Consider the following 20553-nt stretch of genomic DNA (forward strand, 5'->3'; position numbering starts at 1 on the left):
CTTCACCAATGGCACAGACAGTGGTTTCTAGTGCACTGCCAGCAAGTTTGCAGATGACACCAAGCTGAGTGGTACAGTTGATTTGCTGGAGGGAAGCGATGGCACCCAGAGGGACAGCCTTGAGGAGTGGGCTCCTGTGAACTTCATGCAGGTCAACAAGGCCAAGTGCAGGGTCCTGCATCTGGGTAGGGGCAGTCCCCAGTATCAATGCAGATACTGGGTTGTTCAGCCTGGAGAAGAGAAGGCTCCGGGCCATTCAGTACTTAAAGGGGACTTAGAAAGATGGAGACAGGCTCCTTACCAGAGCCTGTAGTGACAGGACAAGGGACAATGATTTTAAACTAAAAGACGGTAGGTTTAGACTGGATAGAAAGAAGAAATTCTTTATGACGTGGGTAGTGAGGCACTGGCACAGGTTGCCCAGAGAAGCTGTGGATGCCCCATCCCTGGGAAGTGTTCGCAGTTGGGTTGGAAGGAGCTTTGAGCAACCTGGTCTAGTGAAGGTGTCCCTGCCCACGGCAGGGGGGTTGGACTAGGTGAGCTTTAAAAAATCTCTTCCAATGCAAACCTTCCTGTGATTCCATGCCCTGGCTCTGGCTGTGCTAGTGAAGCTGATGGCCTTTCTGCTTGCCAAAAAGATGTGCCACCATGTGGAACATTGCAAATGCAGAGCCCAGCACTGGGCATGCAGGAGAGAGGTGGGTGCCCCTGAAGTGGACGAGGTAGCAGATCTGCAGGTCTCCATCTTCCCCAAGCAGCTCTGTCTCCCCCAGGGCTGGAGTTAACCCGGCACCGCTGAGCAGTAAAGCTGCAGGCTGAGACTTCTGCAACGTCCTTCTCGAAGTGGAATTCCTCTGTAGCTGGAGCCTTCATGCTCCCTCGGTTGAGCTGGTTTGATTTTCTGCCTAGCACGAGAAGTGCAATGGTTTGATTCAGAGCAGGAAGGGTGTAAGCCTTGGCCATGAACCTGGGCTTCCCACCTGCACAGTAACAAGTGGAGTTACCAGAAGCTCTCTGAAAGCAATCCCCAGCTATAAGAGTCTTTATTCTGGAGAAAATGTCCACGTCTATTCATTAAAGTGAATGGTAGCTTGCACAGAAAACCTGGCAGCCTGGGATGAGGTCTGTGGCTGTGGCTTCCCTGGGTTGGCAGTATCTTCTGCTCCTGCCTGCAGCTCCTCTGGAGGAGAGGGGTGTTATGGGCAGGGTAAGCAGAAGGCGTCCATCATCCCCGCCGCAGGTCCATCACACCTGCAGGTGCAGCTTCAGCCTGGGCTCTTCCCTGCCAGCCTGAAGGGGCATCCCCTCTGCTGTGGGGAGGGATGGGGCAAGGGAGAACGTCACCGCAGAGCAGGAGGCAGAAATAAAAACCAAGCGAGAGGCAAGAGAGCCTGGGCAAGGAGGAGGTCCTCACTGCCTGGGCCTGGCCGTGGGGCTGGATGAAGGCTCCAGGGACGCCACCCCACTGGGATGGGTGCTGGAGGCCTGCATGTGGGTGACCTGCAGGAGTCTCTGCTGCTCTAAGGCTTACCCAAGGGGATATTAAATGAGAGATGGGGGATGATCCATCACGCTCAGCGGAGGGCAGCAAAGGAACCACGTGGAAGCTCATTGCTGTAATAAATGTTAAATGCAAAATCCATGTTAATGCACTGGGGTTTGGCACACTTTATGCTCTCCAGGTGATGAAGCCGGGAAGGTGATGCCCTTACGGGCAGAGGAGCCAGGGAGTGGAGGAAGTCTCGCAGCAGCACCCAAAACTCCATCTCCATGGGATGCAGCACATCCTCTGCTGTGTCCTGGCTCCTCTCCCTGGGGACCGGCAGGTAAATTTTATGCCAGCAAATGGTGCTTGTAACCCTGAGGCAAACCCTGTTTCCCCCCAGGGCATCCAGCCCAGCCTGGCCCTTGTCTCTCTCTCCCCATGGCATCAGCTCTGTAAGGGCAGGGTGGATAGCGGGGCGGGAAGTGGATACCCTGATACCCTGCTAGTGCTGCCGGCATCAGGCAAGGCAACATGCACTCCAGGGAGGTGGAGGTCTGTGGGCTCTGGGGCCCGAGCTGTCACCAGGAAAAAAAAAAACAAACAAACAAGAAGAAAACCAAGGGTGGATGGTATCACCATTCTCGCCAGCCAAAAAGCGGGTCGGATGCTGCGGGCAGGACCCGCCACCACCACACCCCAGCGGCAGGAGGCAGCGACGCGACAGTGGGGAGAGCTGGGATCTGAGCGCACACAGAGGAGCTCAGGGAAAGGGGAACCGGGGGGGTGGAGGTCCAGCTAAAAGCAGAGCAGTTTACACACGTCCCCTGTGCCATGATGAATGGAGACATGAGATACAGTCAGTGAATCCTGAAATCTCTCGGGATTAAATGATTACATTAATCTTTGCTTTCTCTAAGCCGAGTAACAGTAATAGCCACATGCTGGTTCCAGTCCAGATCCCTCTGTGTTAACTTCACGGTTATTCACCGGGGGTTGGCATGGGCTTACAGCATCCCAACACGCAAATGTCCCCCTTGTCCCCCTCCAGCCCACGCTCGCTTTCACCTGGTGCTTCCATGGCGGTGCCAGGCGTGGGGCGAAAGCGGCGCAGGGGTGCCATGGGGTGAGAGCGTTGCTGTCAGGTTTTTTGGAAATCTCCCAGACTGATTTCATTCGCTAGAGCATGGGATCCCCTCCCAGTGTGCACGTGCTGTCCATATGATGGATTGTTGAACCATCTTGGGGCCAGAAAGGTCCTCGAGGCCACCTGAGTGTCAGTGGATGGCAAAGCTACATGGGTTGGCCTTTTCCATCCACGCTGACCTGTCCAGGCACCACCTGGAGATGACGTTTCTCCCAGGGGCGCTGGTGACAGACATGAACAGAGGACATCCCTGGCCATGGTGGTGGTTGCCACCTCAAGTTGGCCCCACAGCCAGGCTCTAGTAGGAGCCACCAGACACCATGGTCCTCCGATCTGTGATGGCTCTTGCTGGGCAGAGGTAGATGAAGGTCTTCACCCCATGCCAGCTAGTAGCTCTGGGGCAACCACGGTGGTGCGAATGCTTTAATGCAAATTTACACTGGGAGCTGCACGGGACAGCAGACATCAGTGGACCATTCATCTTCCCAGACCTTCAGGAAGGATTATGGACCACTTTGGCAACTTTTGGGCCCAGGGCCCAGCTAATGGCATGCTACCCACCACACCAACTCGTAATCCTTGACAAAGCTCCTTCCAAAGGGTCTCACAGGGCAAGGGTGATCCAAAGCAGCTCCTTCTTGGTCTTGGCCCAACATTTCCACCCATGGGGCCTCGCTCACCCCTTGCAGCCACTCTTGATGGCCAAATTTGCTCTCCAAGTGATGTGCTTGTTATTTGGCAGTTACTTTCCTTGTTCTTCTGCCATGAGGCCTTCCAGGGCTGGAGGGCCACAAAGTCAGCTCAAGGTGGGCTTGGAAACCGTGTGAGGACTCCTGAGAGCAGTTTTGGGGCAAAACAGCTCATCTGGAGGAAGCTGCTGGAAAGCTCGGACAGACGTTTCATGGGGTGAACCCAGTGCCTGCATCCGCCTGAGGGAGCAAGAGGAGCAAAGGGGAGAATGTGGGTCGTGAAACATAGCCCCTTCTCCTCTTACCACCATCCCTCTGGTCAACAATTACTTGCAATTACAAGCCAGAGTTATGTCTTCATTCCTAATTAGCTGCCTCACTCATCCTGATTCCTCTGTACCGCTGAGGATCTGCGTGGAGGAAGGAGCCAGTGCAGAAACACAAGGGGTGTGCCTCCCCAATTTCCAAATTCCCCAAGTATTAGCTATTTTCTGCCCCTGTTAGCAGTTGAGCATAACAACATATGCATGGAAGGGAGGGGAAAAAGCTGATGGAATTATTTCTTTTTTTTTTTTTAAAGCCCAGAATCAATGTTTACATACCGGAGTTAAATTATTTATACACATAATGTTATAGTTTCACATTGGTGGCTTTTATTAGCATTTGGCGGATGACAAATCATACCTGCCCTACTTGTACAAACCCCTCTTGCACCTCTCTGCAATGACAGCGTGGTGGGAAGGGGTGAAGGTGCTTGCCCCAGCCCAGCCGGGGGGAGGCTTGAGCAGTGGGAGAGCCAGTGCAGGGAGAAGGGATGTCTTGGCACCTCCTACAAGGCATTTTGCTACTTTAGATTTGGGGACAACATGCATAAGGGGGTTATTTTTGAAAAGTTTTGCAAAATCCTGGCTACATCTGGCTCTGTAGGAAGGTGTGGCCCCATGGGTTTTTCATAGGGCTGTGCCCTCTCCCTTCCCCAGCGAAGGAGAGACACACTTCCCAGCGAGGCATCACGACCTCAGCAGAGGCTAGGTTTTCAGGGGGACAAGGTTTCTTTCCAGTTAGGGTGGCCACATCAGGACCACCGATCCCTAAACCACTCCAGCGTGAGGGGGTGTGTTTCCCCTGAAAGACTCAGCCAGCGGTTTCTAAACCAACGTGTCACAGGCACTTGAGATGACTTTCTTCTTGTCTCGCAATTAATGCATTTTTTATAAAGCCCAGGCTCCAGTTTCCTTTCATGTTACCAGGAGGATATCCTTTTTCCTCTTAAGCTTCAGAAGGATTTTTTTCACCCAAAGTATTAATCTCTAGCGTCCTGTACACAGGACAGAGGGACACACTGGCTGAACGGCCCAGTGAGGATGCTGGAGCTCGGCTGGAGCCCACGCGCGGGTGCTGGCAATGGCACTTGCTCCATCCCAAAATGGTTTCAACAGGCAAAATGGCAACCGTGCAGCAGTACTTGCTGGTGGCTTTGCAGCACAGATGAGATTTAGTGCCTTGCAGGTGCCAGTGAGCAGCATTTCTTGCTCCTGAACATATCCTAAAGATGGGCATGCAATTTAAAGTTACAAATAACAGAGTATTAACCTGCCCCGTTTGAAAAAAATCAAGCCAAATAAAGCCACAGGGGGATGTGTTGCAGTGCAGAGCAGGTTAGTGAAAACACTTGTTGATGGTTTTGTTCCACCAAGCTGGAGGATCGCTAATTTTGTGAATGATGAACTGCATTCAGGTCTGAGGCCAATTTGTGGGCACATGGAGGGCACAGGCAAAACAAATCACTGTTGACCTTGACAGCCTTGAGGAGTGGGCCCACGTGAACTTCATGCAGTCCAACAAGGCCAAGGGCAGGGCCCTGCGTCTGGGTCGGGGCAGTCCCAGTATCGGTGCAGGCTGGGGGATGAAGGGATTGAGAGCAGCCCCGCGGAGGAGGACCGAGGGGCACTGGCGGTTGAAAAGCTGGACATGTGTGCGTGAGCCAGCAATGTGCCCGCGCAGCCCAGAAGGCCGGAATGTATCCTGGGCTGCATCCCCAGCAGCGTGGGCAGCGGGGCGAGGGAGGTGACCCTGCCCCTCTGCTCCGCTCTGGTGAGACCCCACCTGCAGCGCTGCGTCCCCTGGAGCCCTCAGCACAGGAGAGACATGGACCTGTTGGAGCGCGGCCAGAGAAGGGCCACGAAAATGATCCGAGGGCTGGAGCACCTCTGCTGCGAGGACAGGCTGGGAGAGTTGGGGTTGTTCAGCCTGGAGAAGAGAAGGCTGCGGGGAGACCTTATTGCGGCCTTTCAGTACTTAAAGGGGCTTATAAGAAAGACAGAGAGGAGTTTTTACCAGGGCCTGTAGTGACAGGACAAGGTGGGAATGGTTTTAAATCGAAAGAGGGTAGGTTTAGACTGAACTTAAGGAAGACTTTTTTTTTACTATGAGGTCAGTGAGAGACTGGCACAGGTTGCGCAGAGAAGCTGTGGATGCCCCATCCCTGGAAGTGTTCAAGGTCAGGTTGGACGGGGCTCTGAGCAACCTGATCCAGCGGAAGGTGTCCCTGCCCATGGCAGCGGGGTTGGACGAGATGAGCTTTAACAGTCCCTTCCAACCCAAACCCTTCTGTGATCGGTGATTTAGTTGCTCTTGCAATACTCGCCACTGGAGAGGGACTGTGCTGACTCACACCGTGTCACACGGATGCAAGACATGCACCAGGCTTCAGCCAATCTGTGCAGCCACTGAAGCGTAAAGGAAACTCTCGCTAGACTTTTTACCAGCAATTTATCCCTTAGTGCTCCTTATATAAAGCAGAAAAGGTGTGGCAAGCTGCTCTTTCACTTCACTGGCTCCCTGTAATTGATGGAAGATTACCAGGAACAGGTTTTCGCAGGAAATATTTTCTAAAGCTAAACAACATTTGATGAGGGTGTGATAATAAATTACCAAGCGTATATCTTTGCAGCTACTCCAAATTGTGAGTATCAGTTTGTCCTTCCTATGTGTTGTTTCCATAGAAGCAGAGCTTAACCTTTTAAGTGCAGATTATAAAGGCACCTAATTCAATTAGAATTAGACTTCAAGCATATCAGCACTTAATACTCAAGAGTTATTATGCGATTGGATATAGGCGTTGTTATGATTGGCAGGCAGCACGGCTTCCGCCGGAGCCAGCTGGAAATAGTATTGTGGTGGTAACTTTTAGGGTTTTCGTACATCTCCCTGTGTAGTCCACTAATTGCTAGCTAATTCCTCTGAAATATGGGAATCCAGCACAGAACACAGGAACGCACGTGCAATTAAAGTTATTTATTGTAGGTTTTCTTTTCTGGACTGACAAAGAGGGTTTCCCAGAGATCGATAACACGACACAATGTTATACACCATTTCACAACTAGTCCCTTGTTGCTTTATTAAGAACATAGTAATTTAAAAATATCTAAATATTTACATATTAATAAAACATATATACAGAAGATTGAGACATTTTTACCTAAATATGGAATGATTTTTTTTCTTCTCTCTAATAAACCCTATAAAAAGATTTCTGAAGAAAGTCTGAACAGTAGTCACAGTAAGTAAACACAAATGCAATCTTCCAAATTTACAAAATGCTGATTCCTTTGCTGAAGAGTTCCGATATGGACACGATGGACCGGTGCCCCCTGCCCAGTGCAGGCACCTTCAAGCCACGAAGGAAGGAAAGACTCAAATTTTAAGGTTTGCAGTGCACATTCGATCTATTCCACAGTTTCAGAGAGAACATGGTCATTCCTAAAAGTCCACAGCAGGTGGCTGGGAAAGGGCTGGGAGCCTGGTTTCTCAGGTGCCGAGAGAACAAAGAGCTCCCTTTTGGCTTTGGCCTCATTGTGGGCATTCAGCGACGCCTGAGAAAACAGGCTTTGGGATTGTTAAAAAAAGAGATTAAGTATTTTGAAAACCACCCCACTCTGTAATAGCACTTCTGTTGAGACACTCAAAGGCCAAATAGTTTCCAAAGAAAAAAAGATGCACCTAAAATATACGCAGGGAAAGGAAACACAATGGTAAAGGCTCTAGCAAGCTCTCCCTCCAATTGCAGGAAACAGGCTCAAACTGCCTGGTGATCGATAGATGTTGCAGTTAAGACCTTCTAGACTTTTTCCCGACATTTTTAAAGTGAATTTAGTGCTGATGAAAGGTGCAGAAGCAAAGGTTTGCATGGACCGCGTACGATTTTACCTTAGCCCTGACCTGAAAGGACCGACCCTTTCAATGTCTAAGAGGGTAGTGCAATTTCTTGATCGATTCACTCATCTTAACTGCTGGGATACCAATAGAGTGCCAGTCAAAAGGTGCCTTTTTTTTCCCTTAAAAATAGGTGAATATTGTCGCCAAGGGCAGCGGATGAAAAATCACAGTGTGCAGACCCTCTTCCTGGAAATGGGCAAACTAAGACGTTTTGAGATGGAGGCGGTAGGGCGAGCTCGGTGGGGAAATGAGGGGAGAATGATCATTTCCAGTGATCTGCATGGCAAAGATGCTCAAGAGCCACCCCACTCGGACCATGAAGGGGACATGGTTTGAGGAATAGCTTCTCCTTGCTATGATTAGGAACCTGGGCACTGCTGGGAGGAATCCCATTTTGTTTCCTGCTAAATCCAGCCAGGACTTTTTAATCACAGCTGCGTACGGCTGGTCATTGATACCACGGCAGCCAGGAAAGGAAACGTGGGTCTGCACAAGCAAAGAGCTCCAACAAGTCAAATGCTCATCCAGTCCCTGGGGCTCGTGATGGGGAGAGATGCCAACCTTGCTCCCAGGGACGGGAAGAGTCACCCGACTGTGTATTCGCCTCTGCGTGGCTTAAGCTGAAACAGTACTGGCAAGCACACAATCACGTGGAAAAACAGAGTCATGGAGGAAAAACAAAGGCAAGAGAATGTCTTCTGAGTGGATACCCCGCTAATTAAATAATGCATTGGGTACGGAGGGAAATCATCGTGAAGCAATCTGGCGGTTTCGTTATTTGAGGTTACACAGAAAATGCATGAAACAACACAAACTCGAAGGGACAACGGTATGGATGTCACGTCTTGTGGTATGCTGAGGTTCTCACGCCGACCTTGCGGGAACATTATTCGAAGGAGAGGATGTTTCTATCCGCTAAGGACGCTGATGCAGGATGTGAAATTCAAGCTGAAAAATCTGGGTTTGCATCTATCACATGGTCTGTCGTGGTGTCAAAAAGGTTACCTGAAGGAAGAGTTTGAAGAAATCAGTTAAAAAAATATAAAAATTTAAGAAATCAGTAATTTGAAAAAAAATTAAAATGATGGTAATTGCATATTTCAGTTCTAACTTTAATTTGTGACGGGGCTGAAGTGCTGATGTGCACACAGGCAGCGGCCGCTGAATTCCATTTAGAGTAGAGCTCAGTCGGCTAAAGAAAAGCAAAGTAAATAAATATTTTTGAATACAGAATTTGTCAGCCACGTTTATCACGCAACATACAGTGCACCCCTCTTCAGATGTAAAGTGCTGCATTGGGCCTGGGCACAAGCTGCTCTGCGACGCTGCCCCCTTTGAAGTTACGGTTCTGAAGAAGTGAAAAAAGCACCACAAGAATTTTAAACCTAGAATAGGTACTTTGGGATCTTCTTTGGAAAAAAAACACCCACCACTCCACAGCAGTCTAAATGCATATGGGAGAATATATATACACACACATAAAGAAAGGTGCGCAGTATGATTATATCCCATCTTTTTTAAAGCACTTTAAGAATGTGCTTTTTCTAAACAGAACAATGAAAGACGGACAGAAGAATTACAACGAGAGCGCTAAGAACACAGGGCAAACAGGAGACAGACATCAATCAGCCTGAGAGGCAAATACAACCCAATGAAAAGGAAGACTCACACAATCAGGCACTGAAAGGATAAAGATTTATATTACAATAAAGGATTTATATTTAAGGTTTCGAAAAGGTGGTTTTTTTTTTCTTTTTAAAGTTTCGTTTTCTTGATATTGTATTTCAAGAGAAAAGGAGACAACCTATAAGGAATTGGATTGTTGCTGTTTTCTTATCATCTTGTTTCTTTACCGAGGGATTGCTCTCATCTTTTCACAAAGCTGCATCACCCCTGGACCTGAGGATTGGGATGTCAGTGTTTCGGCTTCTTTTAGGGATATCAAAATTCTTTCTCATCTTGAAATTAACCCCAGTGTGGAGAAACTACACAAACTCTCAGCATGGCTGTGGTCCAAAGCACAGGCAGAAGGAAGGCTCTCTCATGGTCCTGGGTTGCATTTATCTCTCAAATGCAAAGTTCAAGATGAGGATTCAAGGGTGCTGCAGCTGGCTTCCATTTGTCCCCATGCAGAACGTACGGGGTATGCCTTCCTTTTGGGTTTTTTTAAAGCACGAAATCCAGATGCTTTGTGTAAACTGCAGACCAAAGTAAGGTGAGCCTTTTCGCCATACCAACTTATACAGAAAGACTCTAAAAGCTGCCACATCTTCACCCTGATAAGGATCTACCTCATACCTTCCAGGTTCCTGTATCACTGAGAAACTAATCAGTCTTTCCACTTAGTCCATGGTAATTACCCCCGGAGCTGCTGGTCTGTCTCAGCTCAGGTCCGGACACAGCCTTCAGCTTTTGGTAGATGCAGAAGCTGGAAGACCTGAGCTTTGATAACATTTTTGACAGACAATTCTGCTAGTATTTTCCTGAGATATATCTGTCAATGCACCAAAGTTCCCAGCAAGTTTAACTGCTACAGTTCTTCCAATTTACTTTAAAAACCCTTCAATCAACAGCTTTTAAAGCAAAGGCCCTCTTAGTGCTAAGGGCGATTTTAAAATGGGAGCATGATTTCTGCTCAGAAGTGCTAAAATGTAATTGGGCAAAAATGTCTCCCTGACTTTTATGAGGAGGTACCAGCTCCATTTTTTTTAACATGGCTTTTGAGTTCCAAAAGAGGGTTTTGAAAACAAAACACCCCCTGCTCTCCCCGAAGTCCAGGGCTTTGCTGATTGTGGGCGCAGAGGGAAGCAGGTTCAAACCCAGCTGTAGGCACCTGTACCAATTAACTGCACTCCCAGCCCAGCCCTGGGGGCACCAAAGCAGAGACACCTCCAAACACGACCTTAGCTGATCTGACCTCTCTGGAAGCAGCCCTGTTCCCACCAACGACGAAGAGAGCCGACAGCACCCACACTTCTGACTGAGGTGTCTCAAAGGAAGTGTCAGCCATAGGCTGTGATCCAAACATGCGTAGGTTGAGGCATTTCAGCATCGAGAGTCGTATGTACCCAGATCTTGTTCGTAACGTTGCCAGCATCACAGGCAGGACTGACTGAGCAGAAAAGGCAGATTAAGGGCATCTGAGTTTTCCCCTTTTTTTTTCACCAACACTTACCATTGATTCAAATCATTCACCCTGTGTGCTTTTGATTCACAAGTCTGTTCAGTTCTTGAAGACCAGGAGAGCAAATAGCTTCCATAAATGGCTTGTGTACCCCACCTTTTGTCCCCATCCCGCCTCCTGCAAGACCCCCCTCAAGCAATTCAGTTCGGTCTGGTTTTATCCTACCAGCACACCCAGCTAACCACTGATCGCAGAATCTCAGAATCATTTAGGTTAGAAAAGACCCTTAAGATTGAGTCCAACCACAAACCCAACGCTGCCAAGTCCACCACTAAACCATGTCCCTAAGGGCCACATCTACACGTCTTTTTAATACCTCCAGCGACTCCAGCCACCTCCAGCCACCTCCCTGGGCAGCCTGTTCCAACGCTTGACAACTCTTTCAGTGAAGAATTTTTTCCTAGTATCCAGTCTAAACCTCCCCTGGCGCAACTTGTAGGCCATGATTTATCTGATATTAGCTGTCATCTGCCACCGAGGCCCATTGCGCCCGGCAATGTACAAACACACAGAGAGGCTCTTCCCCAAAGATTTTTCAAGCTAAACAGAGGAGACAGCTGAATAAATCACACAAAGGCTCTCTTTAAAGAACCTGTCAGTAACACCCCTTTATAAAACCAGCTGAAGTAAGACAGGGAAAGACCTCTGTAAAAGTTATATTCCACCTCTTTTGCTACACTCCTTGATAGAAAGCATCTGTATTTTGGCTCTCTACCATAATTACTGTCATTATACTGCCTGTATATCACTTTAAATCATTTGCTTCCAGGAACAGTATGATATTACATGGATACGTACTACAAAGAGGCACTTGCACACATAATAATGGGTGTGAGTCAAATGCTTGGCTTACAGCCTGTGAACATCACCTTCCCCGCTGATGCAAACTGCAGCGTGGTTTATTTAGGTATCCTTCCACAGATAGTACGGAGAGGTACACATTGCAAAGGAAACATTTCAGCTCAAAAACTGTGCACGCATGGATGCTTGAAGGTGTAGGAGCAAGAAGACTGCAATGGTGGGCTGCTGTGGAGTGGAAAGGGAGTCGTCTTCTCTATCACACCCATCTCAGCACACTCACGTCTATCAATGACGTACGATGCAAGTAGCAACTACAGAAACTGCGCTCAAAGAAGAGCACAGCAATCCGATAACTCTGCTCCTTAACATGACTACCAGAGCAATGAAAAGATAGCACTATGTTGCATTAGGAACCTTTATGAGGGTCCTCTTGCAGTGGAATTGCTTCCCTCCCTGATAAAAGAAATGAACAGGATGTCACTTGGAAGAGACCTTTCAAACCAGAGCTTCCTGCATCTATTATCACAACCGTACCCTGAAACACTCAGCGGCTGGCCGAGAAAGCAGCACGGCGGCTCACAGTCAGTGCGTGCTCCCAGCCCCCACTGGGTCCATGCCAGAACAAGACTATAGCTGCTTGTCCTCCCAACTGCTTCGCTGGTCCTATTCCTTAGTAACTGCACGTGCTCCGACAGCAGGATTTCAAGGGAGAGTGCTCCACGGCTGGCAGCTGCTGCTCCGGCACACAGCAGCGGGTGTGTGAAAGCTCCTTCTCCAGCTCTTACACAAGAGATATAAGGAAGCCCTTGCGCATGAGACAGATGCTGCGATGGGACTAGTACTCTCCCGTCTGCCCCACAGCCTTCAGGTACCATGCCATGCCCTCAGTAACCCAGTATCAGCCCTGTCCTGTTCTTCACAGCAATAGCATCGCTGATCTCTAAGCACCCTTTGCTGTTACACCTGAGGAATATGATAAAAATGCATGACCCTATTTGTCTGCTCAAGATCTTCCCTCCTTTTAATTTGGCTCTGGGGATAACAACCAGCATCGTGGTAAAAGTCCAGGGAGATGACTCTGTAGCACAGGGAAATGACCATCTCCCCAGACTCCGGCCCCGCTGGATATTCAGAGGATGGCAGCTCAGCTCCTACCATCAGGGCACCTATTGATGGTCTGACTCTTAATGAGAGGGTGCTTCAAATGTCAGTCTCAGCCTGTCCTTATTTCAGCACCATGTGCAACAGCATGCAAAAATCTTATTTCCTAGTCCACACAGCCACATAGCTAAGCTGCTGTTTAGCAACTGTCAGGCTTTTAAAGCAGGGAGGCTGCTCTTCAAGAAAAAGCAAACTGACACTTAACTAGTATATAAATACCTTTGCAATCCTTCTGTGAACCCAAGATATTATTGCTAATACCTTAGAGAGCTGAACAGACGCTACAATACAAATTATTGTGTTTGTCCCTACCAATAACTCTGCTCAGAATTAAAAAAACTCCCAGAAATACCAGGGATGCGTGCAAGTCCCTATCTAGCACAAAAAAGGTAACTTACTGGCCTTATTAGCTTAGATGCTACCATGAACCTTCAGGTTTTATGAATATGAAACAGAGGGGGAAATTGTGAGATTCTGATGCATTTGTTTTTTAATACAGGCCATTCAAAACTTAAGATAGCTGGGACCTGTGTGCAATTACCCAGCTGTACACAGCACGCCAGGATTATTGAAACCTGCTTCTGTGCCATAAATAAACAAACACACACATTGGAAGCTGATAAAAATTTTAATGCATTTTACCTGTTTGTAGTAGAGAAATGTCCGGCTTCTCATCACAGTCAGTTGCCTCTGCTGATTACAAATATAAACAAGAAATCTCATTACTTTTACTGAATACGGGAATGCGATTAAAAAGCTACATACTGTAGAGTGATTTTGCATTTTCTATCTACTTTCCTCAGCTGCAATTTGCTATTGCTCAGTTAAAAACTCGCTGCTTGGAGGAAAAGGTCATACAATAAAAATGCAAGCTTAGAAGAGGGAGTAGGGTATTAAGAAGCAGTTGTGCCAGCAATGGGATGGAGTAACACTTGCTCTTTTTAAGGTTTTGGGACATCCAGATGATAAAAGGAGTTGTGAACATTTGATAAAATCACCTAAGAAAAGCCCCCAGTGGTCCCTGGGGGAAGAGCCTCTCACCCTCCACCCTCCGACAGCTGCCATCATCCGATGCCTATGGGGAAAGGTTAATACCCCCATTTCTGCACCCAGGCAAGCTCATTTTGCAGGGGACAGGTTGATTCGGGCAAAATGTCTTCACAGATGCAGGTATGCACCTGGCGTAATTAAAACAGCACGTAACCACACAGGAACACAGGCAATTACAGTGTATGTAGACACACGTGCTTTCAACCCACAGCTTATGCAAGACCATTTGACTTAATTTAGCCCACGGTGAGGGAAGGCTAAAAGCCTAATTTGTTCATCTTGTATTTGCCACAGGCCAAGGGTATGCATAAAGATAGTTGATTTGGCTCAGCAGATGTGCAGTGACTTGTTAGGCTGTAGTACCCTGGAGTGTGGATGTGAACCCTGAGTAAGTTATAGGCTTGTAACAGGAAAATGGTACCTAACCTACACAAGCCCTGTTCAAAATCCAATTACCTTTGTCTTTTGGCACTTCAGCATGATATTTAAGGACTTTAAAATACAATGAGATCTTTCAGAGCGCTTAAGCAAACTAGGTGGTCCTAAAGGACCAGCCCTTTACATGGTACATGGTCAGTGTGGTGGATACACATCTACTCACATCCATTCATTGCACGATATCCATAGGGATCAAATCTGATTAAGGCTACAGATGCACTGAGCAACTTACTTCAGCTCCTACTTGAAATTAAACTAACTGTCCTGGTCATCTGTATCATAGCTCTATACATAAGGATGTTGAGGTGCTGCCTTTATGAGGATATCCTAAGAAGAACTAACCCAGATGCTGATCTACATGAGTTTCCTTCCTCCACCAACACCTGGCTATCCATCCTTGGACCAAGGGGTTGCTCCCTCTCCCCTACGTGCATGGATGTCAGATTAGTTTTTAGCTATATGCTCTCTACTCAATTCTGCAAAATTAACTGAACTAAAGAAAACAGAAATAGATGAAAAACCCTCCAACTAAGCAGCTTTCATCCCATGGAGGGTTTAAACGGAATGCCCTGACAAGTACACGGCAGAGACCTCCAAGTGACTCTCTGCCTTGAGCCAATACCTTTTTCTGCTTTCTGTGAGAAGGTGGCACACTGAGCAGAAACAAATTAAGTGCTTCGTACAGCCTGCTGCAAAAATCTTGCATTTCAGAAGGAATGGGTGGCTCACTAAATGGGAAAAGGTCACCTAGGCTGGTTTGAATCTGGAACAAACTCTCAGCCACGGAAGGACTGGATGCACAAGGGAGGAGACAGCACGGTGAAATGAGCAGCTGGGAAACAGCCAACAGGACGTACATGGCTTAAAACATCTGGAGTGACAGCCTGAGGCCAGCTTCCAGCCATGTTATGAACTACCTGCACGAAGTGATTCTGCGGCACGGCTACTCAGCACATGAGAGATGAAGCTGTAACTGGCCCCTTGGGTAGAAGGGATCCAGGCTGTGAAAATGGAGGAAGCCAGACATGAGTGCTGGCAAGAGACTGGGAAGTCTTCCCTCTGTCACTACCAAGGTTGGTGCCAACTAGGCTGTCCACTTGAGTCATAGATTTTCCAGAAATCTCAGCAGTGGCTCTTGAAGTAGCTCAAGAGATGTGGTTACCTTTCTGTCTAACTGCTCTTCTTACACCTGGCTAAAACTCAAGAGGAAGGCAGGAATACAGAAAGAAACAAATGGAAGCAGGGAAGTACCTTGCTTTCAGAAGATAAGGACTTGAGTCTCCAACTTTGCAGGACCAGCTTTGTTGGTAACAAAGTTACCTGCCCATTTTAATCTGGCACAAGACCGATAGATGAGGTCCAGCTTTCCCCTGATTGTTCCAGTCCTGTTCCTCATGCCAGCACAAACGTTTATACAGTCACCAAGATCAGAGTTAAAAATTAAAAAAACTAGTTAAAAACTGACAACAGTGCCACATGAATGCTTGTGCCAGTGCTGGAGAGGGAGTGGGAGCACGGCAGATGCCCGGAGAGCCTACTCACTCTTCTCAGTAGCTGCCTGAATTTGTTTTATGGAATTGGATGCATAACTGCAGCTCCAGGTGAAGTATGACACCAAGGCATGACAAACACCTCGACCTCCTAACATGGATGTAAACCACCAGCTTCTCACATGTCATTCCAAGCAGGAAGGAAGGTTTGCCTTCAACAACCACACCCAGAGACTGCCAGCCAAACTTTACTCTTCTTGAGCCAGCCTGCAAGACAAGGCAAGCAGGAACAGACCCTACTGTGGGAATTTGGAGCATCTTTTCTGTCCTTTGCTTAGATAGAGCTCAGCAGTTCCTGCAAAACGATGGTAGTAGGTGTTTCCTTAGATTCCCCCGCCTCCCCAAAAGAATTGTTTAGCTTCTGATGCACATGTTTGTCTGTTAAATGTACACCTGCTGGTTTGCTCCTTCGACAGAAGTACATGTATGCTCAGGGCTGGGAAGATGAATGCAGCAGTTACTCATTTTAATATTGCTGTCTTTATCTAAGGTACTGGCCACAGAAGCACTGTACCACATGTTGGACTTGCATCCTACATCCTTCCTGGCCCTGTGGGTATTGCTAAGCAAAAAATCAACCTGATCTCTCACTATATGTAGATATTGTATCAAAAACACAAACCGGGGAAATCAGAAGGATGAAGAGAAACAGAAAGCACAAAAACCTCATACAAAATAATAGAAGCAGCAGTTTGAACAAGGATGTGGGAGAAAAGGTGTATTTCCAGAAGACAGGTAAGCATTTTTTCTTCCTTTGTTCTCACTATTTTACACTGCAACAAGGTAATGTTAATTTTAAACAAAAATTCGAGGATGAAGCATCACAGCATGTAATTTATTTAAATTAATCATGCCTGAAAAATTTCAGCATGTTTTCTAATGTTGCCGTATTTTTCCTTTATGGAGCAGGGCAATCAAAAGCTTCCAGGTTACGCACAAGGAAATCACTTTGCACGAACAGCTCTTACCCTGCGTACTTCGGGAGTATTACTCACACGGTATCAGCCTTCCTGTCTATGCAATGGACAGCCGCTACAGAATAATGGCTTACTGGCTCTTCAAAACATAAAAAGGGAGGAAGAACTTACTGCGAGAGATGTGTGGCCCCTGACCTGCTGCTTATTAATGGATGGAGACTTTAGTAATCAAAAGGCTTGGATGCTATGTCTGGCACAGAGGTGAAAGGAACAGCGAGTCAGTTCCTTCTGATTTTACCCGTTTTAAGATCTCTACGCTAATGGTCGACTGTCTCCCTCTGTGCTGCCACTGGCAGGGCCACCAGCCACCTACCCATATTCTCTTTTGCAGGGTGAAAAGACCACACCGTGGGAAACCCGCCGCCATAAATTACAAGGCAATTTGCATCGTAATTCACGCTGCTTTAAGAGAGGAAACCTATGCACATGCCTTTTCCTTTGACTTCTTCCCTTCCAGAGCCACTTTGCATCCCATCCCAGCAGTCAAAAAGGTTCAGCTTCTCTGCTGGGAGAAGACAAATCTGGCACTATGAAGTGCCCCAGTACGCTGGTCTGTTAGCATGGAACGGGACCAGTAATCAAGGCTGAAGAATGTTACCATACTCTTTAATTTTAACATCTGTTTGTAACATTAACCTTGCAGTCTCTTCTCCCCTTTGTGACAGCCAACTTGTGAAATTTTGAAAAGACTGAACAAGGCCAATAAAAATTTAATGGCAGTGACAGCTTTATTCTCAGATCTAACAAATAAAAAAAACGTACCCAAGTCTCAGATCTCAGGCAATAATCTAAAAGAACTAAGAAAAAGCCAAAGCAAAATAAATAAATTAAAAAATAATATTTCCAGCTATGAAAAATATTGTCACTGATTCAGAACTTAAATGTATTTTTATTTGGCTTAGGATAAAAACCTTTCATAATCTACACGGGGGAACTATTTTCTAGAAAGCAGAATTTTTAAGTGTTTTTTTGATTAGCTTTCCAAGTAGGGAGCTTTTCTGTCCCTAATTCTAGGAGATGAGCCAAACATGATAAATAAGGTTGAAGCTGGGTAGCATCTATGATCCAGTGATCATGATTTCATTTAATTTGGAAACACTCAAGAAAGCACGCCCTATAGAAAGAGGTACAAAAAGCAGATCCACCCCACTCGTTTGCTAGAATTCTCTGAAATTATTAATATCACTGAAAGCTAGAGCAGGATTTACATTATCAGACTGAAGTAATGTTTCACAGGATAAAGTGGAGAGGGCTGCTCGTGAATGCGGTGTCTTACTGCCTGGTTTGCAATGAAAAACTAATCAGTGGATGTACTAAATGGCTCAGGGGAAGACAAGCAGGATGGAAAACCTGCCCCTCCTCTCTTAAATACTTCTGTTGTTAGAATTCAGCCCAACTCAGTGGTGACTAAAAGTTGTCTTGTGGCTTCTGTAAAATAGATGGATCATCTTAAGCTTTCTACATATAAAGCCTGCATATTATGACCAACCAGAAACTGATGTAGATAAATCAATGTGATCAGGGAGCACGAAGACACACTGGCTCAGAAAGTCTCAGGTGAATTTAGCTTAACACTGGCTCAGCATTGTTCTTTGGGCACATTAGACTATACCCACAGGCTTAGGCAGAGTGTTTCAGTGATCAAGCGGAGACAAAACTAAGAGGGAATGACCTGGGAGTATGGACGTCGAGGACACTTGCTCGGAAGGGCTCAGCGTCTGCTCCGCTGGCCATATGCTCAGCTGGAAGAGTGATGAGTCCCGTGTCCCAGTGGCTGCGATTCCTGTGGTTTTCAGATTCTTAAAAGCTAAGTTTTGTGACACAGAGTCCTGGGACACCTCCCCACAGCAGATCAAACCTCCCTCCATGCCTGCCCTCCCCTCCTGCTTTGGTCTCTGTTACGCACAGCTGTAACAATTCTGGTATCGCTTCACAATGCGTAGTAAAAACGTGCACAGTTCCTACACAACCAGTTTTATATCGAGACAAAGCTGCTGAGGGCTGTGAGACTATGCTAGCGAGCATCACAACATCCTTCCCTCAGTCCTACAGACCTCCCCAGGCATCTGCTAACTGCCATTGTTGGAAACAAAACATGGGACTAGATGGATCTGTCACCTGATCAGCTCTATGTCCCTCATATCAGAAGCTCATGGTTGCAATGCACAAGTACTAACAAATCTTGTTTAAACAAGATGAAGGTGTTACTGCAACTAGCTGTCTGCTCCAGCCTCTCTGCAGCTATGTACCGTTTTGCTGTCACAAAGGCTGTGGAAACTTCTAAATTGCTCCAGTGCAAGGTCAGGTTGGGTTAGCTTAAACCTCCAGTGAAGATGGCGGCGGACGGTGAGTGCAGATGGCCGTGGTGGTGTGTTCAATCACTCCTGCGAGACTGAGAAAAGCATGTCTGCCGCTGGTGTCATGACAGAGAGAAACTGGTGCGCTTCAGGGAATGGCCAGTAAACTAAGCAACACAAAAAAGACCTTTCCTACCAATCTAGGTACTGTGTACTTTTTTTTAGCAGATAAACCTGAGGGGCTGCTAGGTACATTGCTGCTCACTACTCATCCACATACCGGTTAACAAGTTACCTTCCCTCTGCAGGCAGAGACAGATACTGGAGCCTATCTTATTCAGTCACACTATACTCAGCTTCAGTTATTTTTCTTCATAGTCTTGGTAGTTTAGAGACAATATTCTCTGCTTAGATTCCCCCATCCTTAGAAAGGACCAGAGATGGAGGTGGCCCCATTTGAAAGGCAAAAGCTAAACGTCATTGTCATTTTAATTAATATCCTGCAGAGGCACAAAGAAAAGCAAATAAAAAAAGCATGAAAGAAAACAAAAATCAAAACAAAATTAGGTCAATCCTCTTTCCCGAGGGATCTTCTGCAGACAGCCCAAGGCCTCTCCACTCCCCACATCCCACACTGCACTCTTCACCTTATTGAAGCCTGGCATCCCACTGCCACCCTCCTGTCCTGGGGAGGGACAGGCAGCCTTGGAAAGGGCAGAAAGCAGTCCTGTTGTGTACAACACCAGTAACCTGACACTGTCTTTAACAAGATTATCTCATATTCCTCTCCCCTCCCTCCCCCAGTGTGCACAAGAAACCCTTTTTAAGGCTAGTGCTGGTTTGCTGCCTTACTCAGGGAAGCTTATGCTGCTGAATAATCTCCACTTCCCATCCCCCGCACGTTATTTCTGTCTCCGGATGCTCCTCATTTTCCTCAGTCTTACGCTTTTCCCTCCTGGCAGTAATAACATTGTGGACAATGATTTCAGATGCCAGTCTAAGTGTGTGTTTCAGAGACACAGCTTTGGGCAGAAGATGTTGGCTCTCTGAGACAGGGACCTGGAGAAGACTTTTCCCACGGTCTTGCTCACCCCCCCATAGCCACGGGGACCACCAGCATCCCCTGCAGAGCCATCAGGTTTCCCATCCTGTCAACCCATGGATGCTAACAGACACTTAATTGCAGTGATGGGCAGAAAGGAAGAGGGGAAAAGGCAGGCAGCTAAACACGGTAACAGTGAAGGACTGTGTTTAAGGACATTGGCACAAGTGACACGCCTCAGACAATGGTGTCAGATGCTCCGAGGAAGAGATGGGCAAGAAATAGCACCACGAGAGAGCCTTAAGAAAACACTAGGATGAGTAAGTGAAGCCTTGTATGAAGAAAGCCCCTTGTAGCATAGGAGGCATGAAGATGGGAAAGAGACTAGTTAAGGTTTATAAAGTAATTAAATGTCTCTTAATCAGTGGTATTGCTTTGCCATGAATTCTACCAGGGATTCTGAGACTGCGTGTTGCTGTTCTTCGCTGGAGCTGAGAGCTCACCAGCTGCATGCTG

The 20553-nt window shown here is 47.1% G+C and overlaps 1 protein-coding gene across 5 annotated transcripts in view; it reads right to left on the reverse strand.

Moving 5' to 3' along the window:
- Positions 1-6597: 6597 nt before the first annotated feature.
- BEND7 (BEN domain containing 7) overlaps positions 6598-20553 on the reverse strand; it is a 47498-nt gene continuing 33542 nt past the window's right edge. For 3 of the 5 annotated variants that reach the window (XM_064443365.1, XM_064443371.1, XM_064443346.1), the window contains 2 exons: positions 13326-13376; positions 6598-8542 (listed from right to left, as the gene is read on the reverse strand). In XM_064443365.1, coding sequence (XP_064299435.1) covers positions 8481-8542; positions 13326-13376 — 113 coding nt within the window. In that variant the 3' untranslated portion in view covers positions 6598-8480. The remainder of the gene's footprint in view (positions 8543-13325; positions 13377-20553) is intronic. The other 2 variants (XM_064443381.1, XM_064443356.1) reach the window with 1 other exon arrangement.

This window comes from Phalacrocorax carbo, chromosome 1 (genome assembly GCF_963921805.1).
Source record: "Phalacrocorax carbo chromosome 1, bPhaCar2.1, whole genome shotgun sequence".
NCBI classification, from domain to species: domain Eukaryota; kingdom Metazoa; phylum Chordata; class Aves; order Suliformes; family Phalacrocoracidae; genus Phalacrocorax; species Phalacrocorax carbo.